Source organism: Nothobranchius furzeri, chromosome 4, assembly GCF_043380555.1.
Source record: "Nothobranchius furzeri strain GRZ-AD chromosome 4, NfurGRZ-RIMD1, whole genome shotgun sequence".
In the NCBI taxonomy this organism is placed as follows: domain Eukaryota; kingdom Metazoa; phylum Chordata; class Actinopteri; order Cyprinodontiformes; family Nothobranchiidae; genus Nothobranchius; species Nothobranchius furzeri.
This window is the reverse complement of record NC_091744.1, coordinates 62,510,702-62,532,020: the sequence shown is the minus strand read 5'-3', so window position 1 is coordinate 62,532,020 and position 21,319 is coordinate 62,510,702. Positions and strand designations below refer to the sequence as shown.

The 21,319-nt window shown below is 46.3% G+C and overlaps 1 protein-coding gene across 3 annotated transcripts; it reads right to left on the bottom strand.

Annotated features, from left to right (window-relative positions):
- Nucleotides 1-197: 197 nt before the first annotated feature.
- LOC107388600 (B-cell receptor-associated protein 29) lies at nucleotides 198-21,152 on the bottom strand. 3 transcript variants are annotated; one of them, XM_054732908.2, is made up of 9 exons: nucleotides 21,009-21,152; nucleotides 20,309-20,391; nucleotides 10,007-10,107; nucleotides 9,751-9,851; nucleotides 9,529-9,676; nucleotides 9,181-9,316; nucleotides 701-797; nucleotides 501-601; nucleotides 198-417 (listed from the first exon to the last, which is right to left on the bottom strand). In XM_054732908.2, the coding sequence occupies exons 3-9, from the start codon at nucleotides 10,096-10,098 to the stop codon at nucleotides 382-384; spliced, it is 711 nt and encodes a 236-aa protein (XP_054588883.1). In that variant the 5' UTR covers nucleotides 10,099-10,107; nucleotides 20,309-20,391; nucleotides 21,009-21,152; the 3' UTR covers nucleotides 198-381. The 3 variants fall into 3 exon arrangements, with proteins under 3 accessions (XP_054588883.1, XP_054588885.1, XP_054588886.1); XM_054732910.2 differs by having other exon boundaries at nucleotides 9,193-9,316; XM_054732911.2 differs by having other exon boundaries at nucleotides 9,607-9,676.
- Between the last annotated feature and the right edge of the window lie 167 nt (nucleotides 21,153-21,319).

Genomic DNA, 21,319 nt, shown 5'->3' with positions numbered 1-21,319 from the left:
TGAACTGGATCTTTTGTTTCCAAACTGCTGAAAATGGTCAAACAATGTGGATCTGTGAGTGCATCTTTGATCATGTAAATCTCAGGTGTTTTTCAACATTATTAAGCAATCAAGCCCATAGAAACACTGCCACTTATTTTCAGGGTTTACATTGTTATCACAGGTACTGCTTCACTTTCATTACAAAACACACAATGTTTTATTGCATGCCACAAATTTTATGTATTTTTTAATATATGTATATACAAATGTTTTTCTGCTCAAACATGAAAAAAGAAAAATGACTAAACAATGCAACCGTTCTCCCTCGGGTTCAGAAACAGACCAAATGAAACAAAGAGAAGTGAAAAACAGAACCACAATCTTCACATCCCAGAGGTTTCATTCATCTTTTTTATTTTCAACACAGTGAAGCTTCTGTGGATGAAACACAGATGAGAGGTCTGGTATTAGGAAGGTGATCAAACTGCAAGTTTTATGTGGTTTTATGAGTTATTCACCTGCAGTTGATGGTGTTCTTTTAACAGTCTGTCGTACTCCTGGGCCAGACCTTTAGTTTGACTCCTCATTGCTTCAACTTCAGCTTGAGACTTTTTCACAGCTGCATACAGTCAAATGATGCCTCACTTGGTTAATGGCTGTATCCTCTCTTCTTAGTTTACTGAAATCTGTTAATTTAGCCACACAAATGACTGCTGACCTGCCTCTGCAGCCTTCAGCTGATCTTGCAGCTTTTCACCGTCCAGCTTCACCAGTTGTTGAGCTGCTGACTGGTATTTTTCCTCTTCCACAAGAGCCTAAATATAGAGGAAATGTGCTGGTTACCAAAAATATTGAATTCAATTCTAGTTTATTTATATAGCGCCAAATCACGACAAGAATCGTCTCAAGGCACTTCACATAGTAAACATTCCAATACAGGTCAGTTCATTAAGCCAATCAGAAAAAAGTTTCCTATATAAGGAACCCAGCAAATTGCATCAAGTCACTGACTAGTGTCGGAGACTTTACAGCAATCCTCATACTAAGCAAGGATTTTGCAACAGTGGAGAGGAAAATTCCCTTTTAAAAGGAAGAAACCTCTAGCCTGGTGAACTAGACCAAATTCTTGCTTTGCAAAGTTTGGTCTAGGCACGCTCCACTGGAACCTCTGCAGCCCCAACAGCATTCTGGCTGGCCAATCATAGCTCTCTAGAGGGGTTTCAAACACATAGAAAGCTGGGATTGGTTCATAATGGTGGGCCAATCATAGTGCTCTATTTGCTTAGTGAACAAATCATAGAGCTTTATCCGCTTTGTGGGCCAATCAGGGCATTCTATATGCCTGGTGGGTGGGATGATGCAACAGGGTGAAACAAGAGTATGTCACATTCTTTGTCCAGTGGAATGCGGAGATCATTTGAAAGACAACGGGAGAACCCGCCCCACAACCAAGAGCCGTCAATGGAGCGTGGCCAGACTAAATAATACATTTATTTAGTCTGGCTTGCCAGGCTAAGAAACCTCCAGAGGATCCTGGCTCAGTATAAGCAGCCATCCACCACGACTCACTGGAGATCGAAAAGACAGAGCAGACACATGCATACACCCATGGATGTAATTTTACTTTAGAGGTGGAGGGGACATTGGGGGGGGGGGATCTTTACAGTATGCTCTAATGGGAAACAGGCTTCAACACAAACGGTTGTTTTCCGCTTGGTGCTAGAGCACAACCAGTGTCAATTTAATGTAGCGTAATATTGTTTCTGGATGGTAAATAGTGCAGGGGTCAAAACTTGACTTTGGAAAAAGTGGGGGGGGGGGGGGGGGGCATGTCCCCCCTGTCCCCCCCCCAAAAAAATTTATGTCCATGCATACAGCAACACCAGCCCACACACACAACACACATCCACACACACAACATATATACCAAGTAATGTGTCTATGGTTACATTGTGATTTCTTAGTAAATATTGTATTTGGTGAGAGATAAACGTTATTGTATTTATCCTAGTGAATCTATAATTAAACGGGTAAACTAGTAGTAGCACATTCAATATCAAGGAAAGTAAAATCTTATTGTCAGGAGAGGGAGAAAGTTTAAGTGGTTAGCAGCAGTGTGCTAGACGACGGCCCCCTCCATGAGGACACCACAGCTCAGCAGAACATCATTGTAGCTTCTTCTGAGGAGAAAAACACTTGGAGAAAAAATAAAGTTAACCGCTGAAATAGCAGAAAATAATACAGTTAAAGAGCAAATTGTAGAAGAAAGTAGTAGAGTGTGGAGAGTGGTCAGTATGTCTTTCAGCAGTCACAGCCTATAGCAGCATAACTACAGAGATAACTCTGGATAACCTAGCCTTTTAGATGGAGGCATGTTGGAAGCAGGGCAAGGGAGAGTTGTCTTTAGCGACTGTACACTCCACCTCCCTCTACTCCCCCACTTGTCCAGATCTAGGCTAACATCAGATTTTAACAATAGGGCCTGTCAAATAAAAATGTTTTAAGCCTAGTCTTAAAAGTAGACAAGGTGTCGGCCTCACGGACTAAAGCTGGGAGTTGGTTCCACAAGAGAGGAGCCTGATAGCTAAAATATCTGCCTCCCATCCCATGTTTAGATATTCTGGGAACCACCAGTAAACCTGCAGTCTGAGAGTGAAGTGCTCAGTTAGGAACACATGGAACAATCAGGTCACTGATGTATGATGGAGCTTGATTATTAAGAGCTTTATATGCAAGGAGGATCTTAAATTCTATTCTGAATCTATCAGGCAGCCACTGTAGGGAAGCTAAGACGGGAGGGATATGATCTCTCTTTTTAATTCTCATCAGAGCTCTACCTGCAGCATTTTGGACAAGATGAAGACTTTTAACTACATTCCGTGGACTTCCTGAGAGAATAGAATAGAATAGAATAGAATATCCTTTATTGTCACTGTACACACTCGTACAACGAAATTTGGAAGCCACTCCCGGGTGCAAGTTGAAAGAAATACATAACACTTAACAATTAAAATTCAATCAGGACAAATACTTCCTGTAAGAAATACATAACAATACAATAATTAAAATTCAGTCTGGACAAATCCTTCCTTCATAAATTGTATCAAATTAGAACCATGCAGCTTGTCTGGTTCCATCAGGGCTACACCTGCAAACATTAGATAAAATAAGAACATGTCCTTTCAAATTAGCACGTTCTTTTTGTTGTTAACTGCCATGATAGCCCTGGGAAAAAAAACTGTATCTGAAGCGGTTTGTCCTGGCCCTCTGGGATCTGTACAGACGACCCGATGGCAACAGCTGAAACAAGTTGTTCCCAGGATGGAACTTGTCCTTAATGATGTTTAAAGCCCTGCTGAGATAACGGGGGTATGCTAAGTCCTCCAGGCTGGGCAGCGAGCAGCCAATGATCCTCTGGGCTGAATGTATAACCCTCTGAAGCACTCTCCTGTCTGCAGCAGTGCACCCTGCATACCAAATAGTTATCCCGAATGCTAGGATGCTCTCAATAGAGCTCCGGGAGTTGACGTCACGTTTCCCGGCATGCAACAGTTCAAATCGAAATGGCGCCATTTGGCAGGCAGAAGACGGCAGCTGGACTATTTGTTATTGTCAGAAAACTCAATCAAACGGGAAATATGGTAGATTCCTGTTGTGCCCCAGGATGCAGAACAGATGCGGACAACATAAGGAATGAGTCATCTACAGGATTCCCCAAGATCCGGAGTGCCGCAAACGTTGGATCATTGTAATAAAACGCTCTAGTGACCGGGCTAAAATGAAACTGTGGGATCCCGAGAGTAAAGGTTTTCGCTTATGCAGCGACCACTTCATATCAGGTACTTAAACCAACGTTTCTTCAACTGTGTGTGGTATTTATTTTAAATGCTTTTATTACGATTCTTAGTGGGCTTCCTAAACTTATTTTGGCGTGGCTTTTTCTGTCTTATTACTCATAGCAACAAGTGAACATCACGTAAAACGTTGCCTCGTGAGTTCTGCGTGCTGCCGTTTACTCGTTTTATGAGCACAGCAATTAACCGGCTAAGCTGTATTTAATTTTTAATCAATCAATCAATCAATCAATCAATCAATCAATCAATCAATCAAAGCTGTATTTATAGCTTTATTTATTTAAGCAATGGTTGATCAATTGTCAGATCACACATAAAAAGCACTTTGGATTGCTATTATCTGTCTCACCGAGACAGATCTCAGATAGATCCCGAGACGCTCCTGCCTGACATATTTAATTTATTCACGGAAAAAAAATCAAACTAGTGATTTCTCTTGGCGTTCAGTTTATACATTCAAACAGCACAGCACTCTATTTAAACTACTTACATGTAAATCTGTTATTTGTCCATCCATCCATCCATTTTGATCCGCTTATCCGGAGTCGGGCTGCGGGAGCATGTAGCGTTGAGAGGCCCTGACTTCCCTCTCCCCAGCCGCCGGAGCCAGCTCCTCCGGGTAAATCCCAAGGGGTTCCCCGGCCAGGTCCAGTAAGAAGTCAGCTCCGACAGCTTCTGGCGTCGGAGCGGGCAGTAGCGTCGAGAGGCCCAGACCTCTCCCCAGCTCCTCCGGCCGGGGGAATCCCAAGGGGTTCCCCGGCCAGGTCCGGTAAGAAGTCCGCTCCGACAGCTTCTGGCGTTTTAAAAAAGTATCCCAGGGGCACGGTAAAGGTCGGAGATGTTTAGTCTATTTAATTTCTGACTATATAAAACAATTTCTTCGGTTTTAAAGAGTGAAGTAAACTCCGACAAAGTAAAATCCAAGCGGATCCCGTTCACGTTCATGGTTACATCCGTGTTTGTTTAACTTTTTTTTTCCTGCCAAAATGGCGTCTACTAACTGAGAGTCACGTGGGGTCCGGAGCTCTATAGCGGCTCTGTAGAATGTCACCAGCAGTCTCTCCTCCAGGTTGTTCCTCCTGAGTACCCTCAGAAAGTGGAGACGCTGCTGAGCCTTTTTTGATACTGCCGTGGTGTTAGCAGACCAGGAGAGGTCATCAGAGACAACGACACCCAGAAACCTCATGCAGTGAACTATTTCCACACAGTCCCCCCGGATGCAGAGAGGTTCTGGATCAGCTTTGTTCCTTCTGAAATCAAAGATGAGTTCTTTGGTTTTTTTGGTGTTCAAAAGGAGGTTATTTTCTGAACACCAGTTAGTCAGTATGTTGACCTCATCTCTGTAGTTTCACTCATCCCCTCCAGAGATGAGCCCAACCACGGTGGTGTCGTCCGCAAACTTTGTGAAGGTGTTGGAGAGATGGATCGGAACACAGTCCCATGTATAAAGTGTGAACAGGAAATGACTCAGTACACATCCCTGAGGAGAACCAGTACTGAGGATGATGTTGCTGGACTGATGAGGGCCAAGTCTTACAGACTGTGGTCTGTTTGTGAGAAAATCCTTGATCCAGCGGCAGATACAGTTGGAAAATCCCAAATGAGCCAATTTCTGGAGCAGGATCTCCGGAATGATGTGGTTAAATTCTGAGCTGAAGTCTAAGAAAAGCATTCTCACATAGCTTCCCTGGTTCTCCAGATGATCCAGCGCAGTGTGAAGTGCTATGTTGATAGCATCGTCTGTAGATCGATTAGCCATGTAGGCAAACTGATGTGGATCTAGGGTAGGTGGCAAACTACCCCTGATGTGCTGGCAGACCAGTTTTTCAAAGCACTTCATCACAATAGGAGTGAGTGCGATCGGCCTGTAGTCGTTCCGAGTGTCCACTGCTGTCTTCTTAGCAATGGGAATTATAGTGGCGGTTTTGAGGCAGGGAGGAACGATGCATAGTGACAAGGACCTATTGAAGATGTTAGTGAAAACCCTCGCCAGTTGGTCTGCACAAGCGCTGAGAACTTTCCCTTGGATTCCATCTGGGCATGCTGCCTTCCTGGGATTAACTGATTTTAAAACGCGTCTCACTTGGTCCTCCTGCATAGTCAGTGTGCTGTTGTTTGGGACTGGTGGGGGTGGTATGGCCACCGCAGGCCTGGTTGTCTCAAAACGGGGAAAAAATGGTTTAAGTCCTCGGCCAGTAGTCTGTTGTCCTTTGATGTTTCCTGTTTCCTGCCTCTGTAATTGGTGATGAGAGTAATGAATTACAGTAATTCAGTCTTGATGTAATAAATGCATGAACTAGTTTTTCAGCATCCCTCCTGGAAAGGATACTTTCTAATCTTAGCAATATTCCGAAGGTGGAAAAAGGAAATCCTACAAACATGTTTAATGTGGGATTTGAATGACATGTCCTGGTCAAAGATAACACCAAGGTTCTTTACTTTGTTCTCGGAGACTAATTTCATGCCATTCAGGTCAGGTGATTGACTAAGCAGTTTCCTTTTCTGAATTTTAGATCCAACGATGAGAACTTCAGTTTTGTCTTGATTTTAAAGCAAAAAGTTTAGAGTCATACAATTTTTTGTCTTCAAGACAAGCCCGTAATCCTACTAACCGAACAGGTTCATCAGGGTAAATGGAAAGATATAACTGAGCATAACAGTGGAAGTTTATCCCATGCTGTCTAATGAGTTTACCAATTGGGAGCATATATGTAGTTAAAAGAATTGGTCCAAGCATTGAACTCTGTGGCACTCCACAAGTAATCCTAGAGTATGAAGAAGATTTGTCATGTACATTTACAAAATAAAATTTATCAGACAGGTAGGATTTATACCAGCCTTGTGCTGTTCCTTTGATCCCTACAACATGTTCAAGCCTTTCTAAAGGAACATTTTGATCAACTGTGTCAAAGGCAGCGCTGAGATCTAACAAGACTAGAACAGACACAAGATTCTTATCTGAGGCCATGAGAATATCATTCGTAACTTTCACTAATGCAGTTTCAGCGTGGTGATACTCTATAAAACCAGAATGAAATTCCTCAAACAGATTGTTACGGCTACCAGCCTGGCCATTGGCATGCAGGAGCCATGATCACCCAGCCCCAGTGATCAGCCTGACACCGGCCCTCCTCCTCTCTACCAGGATGCTGAGGAGCACAGCTGATCTGAATCCTGCTGATGACCAACACCTGGATAAAAAGGCTGTGCCTTCAGCAGTCTGGGAGGCAGCAGTGCAGGGGTTCTGCTGTCCTCCAGGCCTCATTTTGTTTTTAACCCCTTCGAGTTGAAGAGTTTTAACTTTTATAGTTTTAACTCCGAGGGATCCAGAGGAATCGTTTTCAATGTTAAATCTGTAATACAATTTTACAGACTTTGGTTTTAAAACACCTTCTGTTCCGGTAAAAATTTAAGTTTTAACCAGGTGTTTATAATGTTGGTAACTGCTCTTTTAATGTTAACCTTTTTGAGAGTGTTTTTGTTTTGCATTATCTTAATAATGCTTGCCATCTGTTTGCACTTGTTTTTAGAACCTTCTATAACAATTAAACCCATTTTAACTCCACTGTCGCATTTCTTATGTTGCCCCCTTCACATTTTAACATCTCCCCTCCTGTCGGGGACGTAACACAGATCATTAGTGTTTAAATGCTCACATAAGTGGATGGCCCATTCATGGGTTCTGGAGTGGAGGGTCCATCGGATTGTTGAACCTCAGATTCAGGAGGACCAATGTGGTTTTTGTCCTGGCCGTGGAACACTGGACCAGCTCTATACCCTTAGGGGGATCCTGGAGGGTGTGTGGGAATTGACCCAACTAGTCTACATGTGTTTTGTGGATTTGGAGAAGATGTTTGCCCACGTCCCTCGGGGGGCCCTGTGGGGGGCCCTGTGGGGGGCCCTGTGGGGGGTACTCCGGGAGTATGGGGTACCAGGCCCTCTGATGCGGGCTGATAGGTCCCTGTGTGACCAGTGTCAGACCTTGGTCCGCATTGCCGGCAGTAAGTCGGGCTCGTTCCCAGTGAGAGTTGGACTCCGCCAAGGCTGCCCTTTGTCACCGATTCTGTTCATAACCTTTATGAACAGGATTTCTAGGCGCAGCCAAGGTGTGGAGGGCATCCGTTTTGGTGGCCTGAGGATCAGGTCTCTGCTTTTTGCAGATGATGTGGTCCTGTTGGCTTCATCAGAACGTGATCTTCAGCTTTCGCTGGAGCGGTTCGCAGCTGAGTGTGAAGCAGCTGGGATGAGAATCAGCTCCTTTAAATCCGAGACTATGGTCTTGATTCTGGTCTTGATTCGGAAAAGGGTAGAATGCCTTCTCCGGGTCAGGGATGAGGTCCTGCCCCAAGTAGAGGAGTTTAAGTATCTCAGGGTCTTGTTCATGAGTGAGGGAAAACTGGAGCGTGAGATTGATAGGCGGATTGGTGCTGCGTCTGCAGTGATACGGTGTTGTACTGGTTTGTCGTGGTGAAGAGAGAGCTGAGTCAGAAGATGAAGCTCTCGATTTACCGGTCCTACCCTCACCTATGGTCATGAGCTTTGGGTAGTGACTGAAAGAATGAGATTGCGGATACAAGCGGCCGAAATGAGTTTTCTCCGAAGTGTGGCTGGGCTCTCCCTTAGAGATAGGGTGAGAAGCTCGGTCATTCGGGAGGGGCTCGGAGTAGACCCACTGCTCTTCCACATCGAGAGGAGCCAGGTGAGATGGCTCGGGCATCTGGTCAGAATGTCTCCTGGACGCCTCCCTGGTGAGGTTTTCCAGGCACGTCCAACTGGGAGGAGACCTAAAGGTAGACCAAGGACACGGTGGGGGGACTATGTCTCTCACCTGGCCAGGGAACGCCTTGAGATTTCCCCGGAGGAGCTGGCCCAAGTAGCTGGCGAGAGGGAAGTCTGGGCCTCTCGCCTTAGGCTACTGCCCCCGCGACCTGACTTCGGATAAGCGGATGAAAATGAATGGATGGATGGATGATTGGATGGCCACCATTTTCTCAAGGACTTTGTATAAAAATAGAAGGTTAGATATTGATCTATAATTCATTGGGTCATCTGGATCCAGAGAGGGCTTCTTAAATAAAGGTTAGATTTCAGCAACCTTAAAATCCTGTGGTACGTATCCATTTACTAAGAATAGATTGATTATATCTAGGTATATCATGTTGCTTTTACAGCAGAAGACACAAAGCATGCAACTTTCACATTTAAAAAGATTTTTGCTTTGTGCATCTTACAATTAAAAGTAGTAGTAGTGAAAGAAATACAAAAAAAAGAATTGCTTATTTTCTTTTGATGCAGAAATAAAGGGTTGCATTTGTAAATATTAGTGTGCATCTCTAATTCTCACATTTCTGAGCACCTGATTTTCCTCTTGCTGCTTTTCTGCTGTTTTCAAAGCCTTTTCCATCTGTATCTGAAGACCTGAGCTGGTCTCAAGAGCGACAGCAACCTGGGTGAGCAAAGTGACGACTCGCCGCATGATGCTGTAGAACAACAAACATAAAATGTGAAGAAAAACAGGATAATGTCAAAAATTACTTCATATTTGGCCTTGTAAGAATATATTTGTGTGTGTGTGTGTGTGTGTGTGTGTGTGTGTGTGTGTGTGTGTGTGTGTGTGTGTGTGTGTGTGTGTGTGTGTGTGTGTGTGTGTGTGTGTGTGTGTGTGTGTGTGTAGAATGTCAACAACACTAACAGCCACAGAAAGAGAGAGAAGCCACATATGTAAAGGTTCCTCTGAGCCCTGAACAGCTTCATGTGGACATGATCGTACAAGTTTGGGTTCACTGTAGCTTCTTGCATGGGTTCAGGACCAGAGTACTTCTGCACCTCTCGAACAGCATCTAGAGCAGAACACAAAGATGACTATGGGTTATTGTCTCAGCAGAACTCTGATAACTGTCATTCGACTGCTTACCAACAAAAAGAACAATGAGAGCCATGATCATTGCAAAGAAAAATTTGTTCCAGTATGGAGATAACCAGCTCCATATTCTCCAGCCAAAAACCAAACGCCATCTGCAAAGAACACAGTGATCGTAATTCATCACAGATGACAGGGATGCTGTCTGCTGGGGACTTGCATGATAGTTTGATGTAAACACTGTAATTCTGAATAGAATGTGTCAAATGGACTTTCACACATTGTAATTATGTTATATCTGCTACTGTACCTCTGTGCTGATATGCAGGGGAAACACAGGAAGATGTTAATTAGTATCTCAGCATACAGGAAGAGGGCCACAGCTGTCCACTGGAGAGTCATTTTGATTTTCTGTGGGAATAATTAATTTAAATGTAAGTAGTAAAAGCAAAAACCAAAACTTTAACAGAAGAAAGCGAAAAGCTTTTATAACAACTGAGAAAGTTTGAAGTGTCAATGGTACATAATACACAAAGTAACAGATTGTTTCATATGTTCACTTGATTTTTGTGTTTCATATTTTCGTTAGTATGAATCTGAAAACTTGGTACCTGTAGTATTTACATTCTCCACTAGGGGACAGAAGATTTTGAGCAATGCACTGAGCCTATACAGTTGAGGCATTAGTGTGATGGCACATAAACTCTAAGTTTATATTAACAGCAATGAATATCATGTATTGAAATTTGATGTGTGTGGAAAAGTTTTTAAAATACTGAAGTGGAACAAGCCAGAAGACAGTTATGGAATCAGATACATTGGCCAGGGTGAAAAGCTAGCTTACCTTAATGACCCTGGGGCCAACAATGACTTAACAGAGCCAAGGAATGAGGGGTTGTACTCAAACTGTTATGAAATCCTGAGGAATTTTGTGACAGAGTCTGAAACTGTTCCCCTTTTAGGCTTTTGAGTGACCAAGATGCATGTATTTGCACCTAACCCCGAGAGGAGGTGTTTTAACTTGTTCAGATACTTTTAGTAAGTAAGTAAATTTTATTTTCTGTGGGGTACCCCAAGGCTCTGTTTTGGGTCCACTGTTGTTTCTACTGTACATACACCCTCTTGGACAGACAACTGATTCTTTTCATAATGTGTCTTATCACCTATATGCAGATGATATTTAGCTGTACTGCTCCTTTAAGGATTCTGAGTTTTATAAACTGTCTGAACTACTAGTGTCTTTCAGCTATCACCAGCTGGCTAGAAGAAAGCTTCCTTCAGTTAAACTCTGAAAAGACTGAATGTCTGATCATTGCCCCTAAGAACATGGTTCCTCCGATGAGTCAAAAACTTGATCATTTATCCTCTGTCGTGAAGACAAACTTAAGGAATTTTGGTGTTGTTTTTGACCAATCAATGTCTCTTGAAGGTCGCTCACAAACGTTGGTCCAAAACAGTTCTCTTTCTTAACATTCGTTTCGATGTCTTACTATGGGATACGCCCCTCCGTGGATTCCTCAGAAGCACTTATCTCAATACGCCAATCCTGATTGGCCAGTGACCGTGATGTACGCGTCCCCCTGCTACTATAAGTAGCAAGCGTCCCCACGCACGCACTATTCAATCACCTCTTCTTGCTTCGGTGGTCGCTTATCTCTGAGGTAAGTTAGCTCAACTGTTCACAGACGGAGCCAGCTAATATTCTCTTAGTCGCCGAACGTTAACTTACTGTCCTTCTGTCCTGGCCTTCACCATAGGCTCGGGGCATAACGAGCAGCTTCACACTCCAGTGCACCTGTTCGTTCTCTGCTAACACACCAGTTAGCCAACATGGAAGCCGCTCCTCCCACCAGAGGAGTCGACGGCGCAGAAGCTCGCCTCTGTACCTGTGGGAACAAAATCTCGAGCACAGACCCGCACAAGATCTGCTCGAGCTGCCTCGGGCTGGAACACGCCCAGCTGGCATTGGAAGTCCCCAGGTCATGTGAGAGCTGTGCTTGCTTCACCCTGAAGAGCCTTCGCCGGCGGCTAGCACGCCAAGCTAGCCTGTCGGGGAAGGACCCTTGCCTGCTGGCCCCTGGGCCACCGTCTGGGGACGCCAGCGAACATATCCTCCCGGAGCCGGAACCGTGTGCCGAACTCAGCTGGGGCTCCCAGCTCGAACCGGCCGGTCCGAGCCACCCCATCGAGGAAGTGTTGGAGTTGGACTACGGAGATGACGAGGACACCTCGGAACTCCTCATTTCAGAGGAGGACGGGGATGACAACGTTTTTCTCCCCATCGCTCAGGCCTCCATGCCTAGCTTTCCGTCCTCTCCCAGGGATGGAGCGGCTTCTCCGGCCGCCCACCTGGACATGCAGTCAGTCTGCCGACGCGCTGCGACCAGGCTCAACATCCCTTGGCCCACCGTGGTCACTGAGGCTGTCAGATCCCGCTACGAGGGAAAGAAGCTGCCCCAGGCCAAAAGGGCGGCAAAGCCTCTCCTTCCCGCCTTCCCGGAGCTTCTCCAAGAAGTGAGGTCCTCCTGGGACAAACACCCTTTCAGCTCCAGGTCTCTTGTCCAAGGAGCCTCCTCGCTGGACTTCGAGGGGATGGAGAAGGCTGGCATGCTTCACATGCCGCCGATGGAACCGCTGGTTGCAGCCCACCTGCACCCACGGCTCTCTGTAACTTCCTCCAGGCCTCCCGCTCTCCCTGCGAAGGCGGACCGCTTCCAGTCGGCGCTGAACGAGAGGGCGTACAAGGCTGCCGCCATCTTGGTCCAAGCTTTGAATGTCTCCTCCATGCTCTCGGCGTACCAAGTCGAGCTCTGTGAGGACATGAATACGAAGCCGGACCCGGAGGTGTGGGAGGAAATCACCGTACTGACCGACATCTGCCGGCGTGTGCAGCGCTGTGCGGTCCAGGCTACGGCTAAAGCTATGGGCATGATGATGCTTCAAGAACGTGCACGATGGCTGAACCTCACCAACCTCTCTGATAGAGAGAAGGAGGACATTTTGGACATGCCAAACGTGCCTGAAGGCATTTTTGGCTCTGCCCTGGCATCAATGCAGCAACGTTGTGAGGCCAAAAAGAAAGAGGATGAAGCCCTTCATCTCTGCCTTCCCCGTAAGCCCTCACCGGCGCTGCCGGCTCGGCCGAACCTTCCTCAGGCAGCTGCCCGAGCCCAGCCTCAGTTCCGGATCCCAAAGCGCTCGAAGCCTCAAGCTGTCCAACCAGCTCCTTCGGGCTCAGCGCCTCGACCAGTTTGGCCTCAGAGATCCGGCAACCAAGCCGCTCCGCCGCCGGGACAACCCACCCGACCCAGCGGTCAGCAGGCGAGGAAGAAGAAGAGGGCAGCCTGACGGAGTTCTTTCCCTCCCGACGCTGCAGCTGGCAGTTCCCCGTTCGCCAGCTCCTCCTGTTTGATGTTGCCATGGTGCCTTCTCCCCCCCTCACGGAACCCCTCCGGCAGAGTCCCCGAGCGGTCCAGGGTGGGGCCAGGACGTGCAGCCGGCTGTGCCGGCTCAAAACACACGTCACAAGCACTCACATTGTTTTTCACAAACATGTCACGCTCAAGGAGCATTAAAAAGTTTGCTGCCGCATCCAGACAGAATGTCAAGGGCGCAGCAAAAATCAATAAAAATGTTGCCCATGAGCGGTTCCAGGTGGGGGCGGCCCCTGGCGGACTTACCCGCCAGCCACGGGTCGTCCCCGTACGCCTGGGCCGTCAAAGCACAAAGCCCCCGCGCATGCGCAGTGGTTGCCACGAGCACCGCTGCCCCACAACCTCTGGAGGGAGCTGCTGCTCCGTGTGTCACGGCTGTGTCACCGCTCTCCACTCACATGGAGGAATGGACAGCGGTTTCTGTTTCACGTTGGGTGCTGAGAACTATTTCGAGAGGTTACAGGCTCCAATTCGCTTCTGTTCCTCCTCGATTCTCCGGCGTAGTGTTCTCCCACGCCCAGGGGACGTCAGCTCACATCCTTCAGGGAGAAATCTCCTCCCTGCTGGAGAAGGGAGCGATATGCATTGTGCCTCCCGATCGGTCTCAGAGCGGTTTCTACTCCAGGTACTTCCTGGTCCCGAAACGGGGAGGGACCGGGATTCGCCCGATCCTGGATCTGAGGGCCCTGAACCGATGCCTCAGAAAGTACAGATTCAAAATGCTCACGCTCTCATCCCTTTTGCGTCTGATTCACCAGAACGACTGGTTCACCTCAATCGACCTGAGGGACGCATACTTTCATATTCCCGTGTACCCTCCACACAGGAAATTTCTGAGGTTTGCCTTTCAGGGAGTGTGTTACGAATACACCGTGCTCCCATTCGGCCTCTCGCTGAGCCCGAGGGTGTTTGTCAGGTGTACGGAGGCGGCGATCGCCCCTCTGAGAGGGAGGGGCATTCGGCTGGCCACGTATTTAGACGACTGGCTCCTGCTGGCACGGTCCAGAGAGGAGGCAGCGTCGAACACGCTGGTTGTGATCCATCACTTGTGTGGTCTGGGTTTCAGAATAAACTGGCAGAAAAGCGCTTTACTCCCCTCCCAGAAAATAACGTTTCTAGGTCTGAATCTGGACTCAGGGGCGTTCACGGCCCGTCTCTTGACACCGCGCGTGAACGCGCTCTCGCTCTGCTTGGCGCGCTTCCGCCTACACAGTTCGGTGCGGTTTGCGTTATGCTTCAGGCTTTTGGGTCTCATGGTGTCGGCTATTTCAGTGGTACCACTCGGCCGTCTACACATGAGAGATTTTCAACGGTGGCTTCTCTGGGTCTCTCTCCAGTGCGCCACAGAGCGCGCAGGGTGATGGTCTCTGCAGCGTGCGTCGCGGTGCTCCGCTGTCGGCGTCACCCCTCCCTCTTGGCACAGGGGGTGCCTTTGGGGTTGGTTCTCGTGAGGAAAGTGGTCACGACAGATGCGAGCCTGTCAGGTTTGGGGGGGGGGGGGGGGGGGGGGGGGCTCCTGGAGGGTCGCTCTGTCAGGGGTGTGTGGAGCAGAGAGCTCTGGGGGACACACATAAATTATCTGGAACTCCTCGCGGTCTTTCTGGCCCTGAGGCACTTCCTGCCTTATCTCTCCGGCCATCATGTCCTAGTGAGAACAGACAACACCACGACTGTGGCTTATATAAACCTCCAGGGGGGGCTGCGCTCCATGCGGTTACACACGCTGGCACGCAAACTGATCTTATGGTGCAGCAGGCATCTCCTCTCAGTCAGAGCCACCCATATCCCGGGTGTTCTGAATCGGGGGGCGGATCTGTTGTCCAGAGGGACACCCCTGTACGGGGATTGGAGCCTGCATCCAGCTGTGTTGGAACAGATTTGGATCCGGTTCGGCACAGCCGTAGTGGATCTTTTTGCCTCCAAGGAGGATGCTCAGTGTCCTCTGTTCTTCTCCCTGCGCGACCGAGGTGCTCCACTCGGCGTGGACGCGCTGGCGCACAACTGGCCACGGGGACTGCTTTACGCTTTTCCCCCAGTGGCCCTGATACCACCCACCTGGCTGAGGGTACGAACCCAGTGCCACACTCTCATTCTGGTGGCCCCATACTGGCCAGCCATGCATTGGGTGGCGGACATTTTCCAGCTCCTGGAGGGCCAACCTTGGAAACTGCCACTTCGCAGGGACCTGGTGTCCCAAGCGGGAGTCTCGATCTTCCACCCTCATCCAGAACGGCTGGCCCTGTGGGCCTGGCCCCTGAGGGGTGTGGGCTAGTGTCAGCAGAGCTGCCCCAGGCAGTCATTCGAACCATTCAGAATGCTAGGGCCCCCTCCACTAGGTCCCTATATGACTGTAAATGGAGGGTGTTTGAAGCCTGGTGTCAGGGCAGGGAGGTCTCACCCTTCCAATGCCCGGTGAACGTCATTCTGTCTTTCCTGCAAGACTTGTTGGATGGGAAGAAGGCTTTCTCCACCATTAAAGTGTACCTAGCAGCCATTTCCGCCCAACACTTGGGTTTTGGGAAGAAATTGGCAGGTCAACACCCCATGGTGTGTAGCTTCATGAGGGGCGCGCGCAGGCTTCTCCCTGTGTCTCGACCCCTGGTGCCCTCATGGGATCTGTCCTTGGTGCTGTCGGCCCTCTCCGGGCCTCCATTTGAACCTATGGACGGCCTGGACCTTAAGATCCTGTCTCTTAAGGTGGTGCTACTCCTGGCTTTGGTATCTGCAAAGCGAGTTAGTGACTTACAGGCTCTCTCTGTGCACCCATCCTGCACCCTGTTTGCACCAGGTGACATGAAGGTGTCCTTGAAGCCCAACCCTGCCTTTTTGCCTAAGGTAGTGGGCTCCTTTTCTCCTATTATCCTCACAGCTTTCTACCCACCACCCTTCTCCTCTCCTGAGGAGGAGCGGTGGCACAAGCTGTGTCCGATTCGCGCGCTCAAGGAGTATGTGAATCGGACGGAGAACCTTCGCAGGGGGGACCAGCTTTTTGTGTCATGGGGTGGGCCTCGTAAGGGGAAACCCGTCACAAAGCAGCGGCTTTCCCACTGGATTGTGGAGGCTATTTCTATGGCTTACTCCTGTCATGGCATTCAGGCACTTGTTGGGCTCAGGGCCCATTCTACTAGGGGCCTGTCTGCTTCTTGGGCCCTTTTTCGGGGGCTGTCAATCCAGGAGATTTGTGCTGCAGCAAGTTGGGCTTCTCCACTTGCATTTGCACGCTTCTATAAGCTTGATGTTTCGGTCCCTGCAATGACTCACACGATTCTGAGTGTGGGGTCTTTGGCGGGCCAAGACGTATCCCTGTAGGTTGGTGATCGCTGGATAAGCTGTCTGGCAATATGGGAGTCTCCATATCCCATAGTGAGACATCGAAACGAATGTTAAGAAAGAGAACTTTAGGTTACTATCGTAACCCCGGTTCTCTGAGTAACATGAGTGAGATGTCTCACCAGACAACCCTTCTTGCTGGGCGAAGCGAGAAGAGGTGTTTATCTTGAATAGTGCGTGCGTGGGGACGCTTGCTACTTATAGTAGCAGGGGGACACGTACGTCACGGCCACTGGCCAATCAGGATTGGCGTATTGAGATAAGTGCTTCTGAGGAATCCGCGGAGGGGCGTATCCCATAGTGAGACATCTCACTCATGTTACTCAGAGAACCGGGGTTATGATAGTAACCTAAAGTTTTTATCACTTAAGAAATATCTCCAAACTGTGAAGGATGGTGTCAAAACATGAACTTGAAATGGTTATCCATGCCTTTATGCCCTCCCGTCTAGATTACTGTAACACACTTTTCACATGTTTTAACAAAAAAGGACTTGACCGCCTTCAGATGGTCCAGAACTCTGCAGCGAGGCTACTAACTGGAGCAAACAGAAGAGCTCACGTCACTCCTATTCTAATGTATCTGCACTGGTTACCCGTTAACTTTAGAGTTCATTTTAGAATCCTGACAATAACTTTCAATGGTCTACTTGGTCAAGTTCCTCCCTATATTACTGAACTGTTAAAGCCTTATGCTCCAACACGAGCCCTCAGGTTCACACATCAGAACCTTCTGGAAGTTTTTTCTCTGATGATCTATGTCTGTATTGAGATCATTGTAGTTTTATGACTTTGTTTTATTTTGTTTTGATATGTGAAGGATTTTGTGATTCTATGCCTGTGATAAGTGATATATAAATAAAATTTACTTACTTACACATTGTTAAGTCAGTGTCTTGTTCAGTCACTGTAAGGCCATACTCTCTCACTAGAACCAGATTCAGGGGGAATTGTCTATGAGCTGCTAGTGGGTTTCAAATTCTCCACTATCCAATTTCCAGCTGTAGTGTAGACTTGAACTTATTGATTTTTCTTGTCATCATCCTTCAGTTTCTTCTGAGCATTTTGGAGATTGTTGACAAGCAAACTAGTACAATATCAATTTAAAATGTACATATTTTTTTGTGTAAGACACCACATTTTTACAGCCAGTCCACCACTCACTAAGTATAGCATGTCAGCTGTGAACATTTTGAATAACTTGTGAACTTGCTACATAATCAGTGCATAAAAAAATAGAAACAGGACATTTCCCACAGTTTAACCATGTTTGTCAAAGACAACTCAGAGGAGTTTAAACATATGCAGCAACAGACCATCTACAACGCAACAGGAACAATTTAAATCTAGTCACAAGATACACGCTGTTCTTCAGAGGTGGTTTTGTTTCGATGAGCTTTAGAGGGAAGTGAACAGATGGCCGGCTCGGTATGGGGACGAGCTAGCATCAATGACCAAGTGAGAGACACAAGAAGAGAGATAGAAAAAGTGAAACAAGCCTCTACACCACTACCACACAAACCACACAATTACCTGCACAAATGCCAGGAACAGCAGGATCCAGGATTGGGATTTCAGAGCTGAGCTGCTTCTTATTTGAACTGTAGAAGAGAGCTAGTACTGTATACTCAGCCAGCTAAACTCATCCTTCAAGATGGTTCAATATGTACCTATAACCTCTTTGACAATGGCTCCAGTTACAACAGACTGGATACTGTACAGCTGAAGTTGTTTGGTATGGATTTAATGGACCGGAAAGAGCAATTTAGGACAATTCACAGGCATGACAGATTTATAGAGCTTTAACAAGCCAGTGCACTTATTCCAGCTGAGCATACTTCAATCTCACAAGAATCAGGTAATGAGTGATGAGACCACACTCAGACTGAACACAGTCATCCTCTTCCTTTCAGAATGAAAACTGCACTTGTGCATGAGAGTTCTGCATGTGAAAAAACATGAATAGACACTGCCAATACTCTGGTATATTGAAATACTTAAAAAAATTCAACATGACAGGACCCGATTCACTGCTCAGCCCACAATCCAATGGGATTCAATAAATTGCAACATAACATGAGCAAGTAAAGAAATTACCCTATTCAAATTATCTGGACTAATGAAATTGTCCAGTAAAGTCGAGAGGTGTAATATTTGTCCAAGCGATGTTCAATAGTAAAAAAAAAAAAAAAAAAAAAAAAAAGGCGATCGTTATATTTGTGCAGGAGAAGTTTAGACGTTCCATGGGCCTGACACACAGTGGTGGAGTGTTTCACTAATTACAATAGATCTTACTCAGTTTGCAGAAGCAAGCCATGACGGTTCTGCATGAGACTTCCCCCCCAAATCTATGGCGGAATGGGTTAACTACTGCATAGGGTTAAAGTTTTATTTTGAAGGTGAGCTCAACGGGTCAGAAATGTCGTTCCGGTTCTGTTTTCTTTTTTTCCGCTCTGGTTTGCTATGCTAGTAAATACTCCGTTACAACTGATTCTGTTGAAAAGTTAAGAGTTTGTAAGGAGAGGTAATACTCATAAAAGAGCAACCAGAGACTCTGAGTCATTACGGTATAATCGCTGATATGAGCCAACTCTGTTAGATTCCAGCCATGTTTGCCCTGATAACTAATAACTCCACGGTGCATGACCCATGTGATCTTCAGTAGATGCAATTACGTCATCACAAATTTACTTTAAGATGATTTTTTTTCCCCTGGACAAGAAATATACAATATGGGCCACCTCTAGATGAAATTTAAATAATTTTACATTAACAATAAATATATAATTAAAAAGTGTCTGTGGGACATTTGATACACCTCTAGCTCCGAACTGTGTGTGTGTGTGTGTGTGTGTGTGTGTGTGTGTGTGTGTGTGTGTGTGTGTGTGTGTGTGTGTGTGTGTGTGTGTGTGTGTGTGTGTGTGTGTGTGTGTGTGTGTGTGTGTGTGTGTGTGTGTGTGTGTGTGTGTGTTGGCAGACAGCTGTACCAGTGTCTCTAAAGCTCAGACTGTTAGAGAATAGGCACTAAGGGTAAAGTTTGACAAGAATCAATACATGTTCATGCATTTAATCTACTAATTTATGTATATAATTTCTCAAGACAGCTTGAAGTGAGTTAACTTGTAAATATTTTACAGGAGGAAAAATATTGAGATATATATCGTATATTGGAATTCAGCTACAAAATATCGAGATATAAGTTTTGTTTTATCGCCCAGCCCTAATCTGTCCAAAAGACAAGAACATCATTCTGACCTCGTTCTCGCCGCATTTTTTTAAACCATTCCAATGAAGAGTTTTCTGTCTTCCACTGGTGCAGGAACGCAGAACAACAAATATTTAGGCAACCATGGAAGCAACACTTTTGTCGTTTTAAACCTTTGATGCTTTTCAAAGCCCTCCTTTCGCGCTCTCCAGTCCTTTCCCAGTTAGAGAATTAAAGTTAATTCTCAAACATTCATGCAGTGTTCAACAGACAGCACCATATCATCTACACGAATAACGCTTTTGAATGTGGTTACTATGGAAACCTTAATGAACCATTAACAGCAGCTTAAACATTGTGTTGCCTTTTCATTACAATTCTTATACAGTTAATGCACCAAAACAAACTTTTTGTCTCAGTTTAGATCATCAAAATTGATTTGGGACAGTTGGGCAGTGGCTTCCTTTAAAATGTCTTTCGAGAGATCTAACGGCAATGGGGAAGTTCATCCCAGTGTCTCGGATGTTCCCTTAGTTCCCACAAGCTTTGCTGACATATGTGTGCTTCCTGGAACAAGAAATCCATTTATGTTAATCTTGACTTTTAACTTTTCTACAAATCAATAAACAGAGCTGTGAACTTACCGGCTAAACTTGTGTGTTGGAAAGTGTTGGAGAGTCCCGACACACATGCAGTTGTGCCTCATGTGCTCACGGGGACACGACAGCTGCAGAAGAATCAGAGTCCCAAATTAAACTCTGCTGGGTGACCTCACTGGTCAGACTCTTGTGATTCACTGAAAAACAACAACTTGGAAACGTTTTAAAGTGTATCAAAGGATGTGCAATCATAACAAGATGCACTTTTTCTCAGATATGGTTGAGAGTACTTTTGCTTGTGCCATCCAACTTTACAAAAATAATCATGTGGGTCACTAGAGCTGAAAACCATTAAGCTGACAAGTTACACGGTAAATGAAAAAGTCAAAGAATCGGACTGTGTAGAAATAAATGCTAATGGGTGTGACTCCTTAGACATTGTGTGTTTAGAGTATTTTTACTATTGTACACATCATTATCTTAGATCTTGAAGTGTGTTACATTAGCTATCAGAATTATCATGCATTTAGTGAACCCCCTTTTTGCATGTTATTGGTGTTATTATTCTTATTTCGTTTCTCTATATGTGCTGCTGCCATGACTGGATTTCCCCACTGTGGGATTAATAAAGTCTATCCTATTCTAATCTATGTAGTAGGTTCTTAGACTTAATTTGATCTAAAGTTCACACATGGATCAAGTGCACATTGAGTGCATAGCCATCTCCATGAAAGCTTCAGATTACCTGTCAGGGACACCAGTAGCTCAGGAGGTAGAATGGGTTGTCCAGTAATCAGAAGGTTGTAGATTTGATCCCGGCTCTGACCAGAGAATGCTGCTGTTGTGTCCTCGAGCAAGACGCTTAACCCACCTGGTGGTCGTCGGAGAGACTGGTGGCGCCAGTGTTTGGCAGGTCTTGCCTCTGTCAGTGCACCGAAGAGCAGCTGTGGCAACATCGTAGCTCATCCCGAAATGACCTCCAATTCAGGACAATTTCCTGCTTATTTTTAAACTCCTGTTATTGCCCCACAATGTAACACATCTGACAGTGGGGTT

Coding starts and splice junctions, on each gene's coding strand:
- LOC107388600 (XM_054732908.2), bottom strand. CDS start 10,098: ATGACTCTCCAGTGGACAGCTGTGGCCCTCTTCCTGTATGCTGAGATA. Junction 9,852..10,006: donor CCCTGCATATCAGCACAGAG/GTACAGTAGCAG, acceptor TGTTCTTTGCAG/ATGGCGTTTGGTTTTTGGCT. Junction 418..500: donor AAGAACACCATCAACTGCAG/GTGAATAACTCA, acceptor TTTCATCCACAG/AAGCTTCACTGTGTTGAAAA.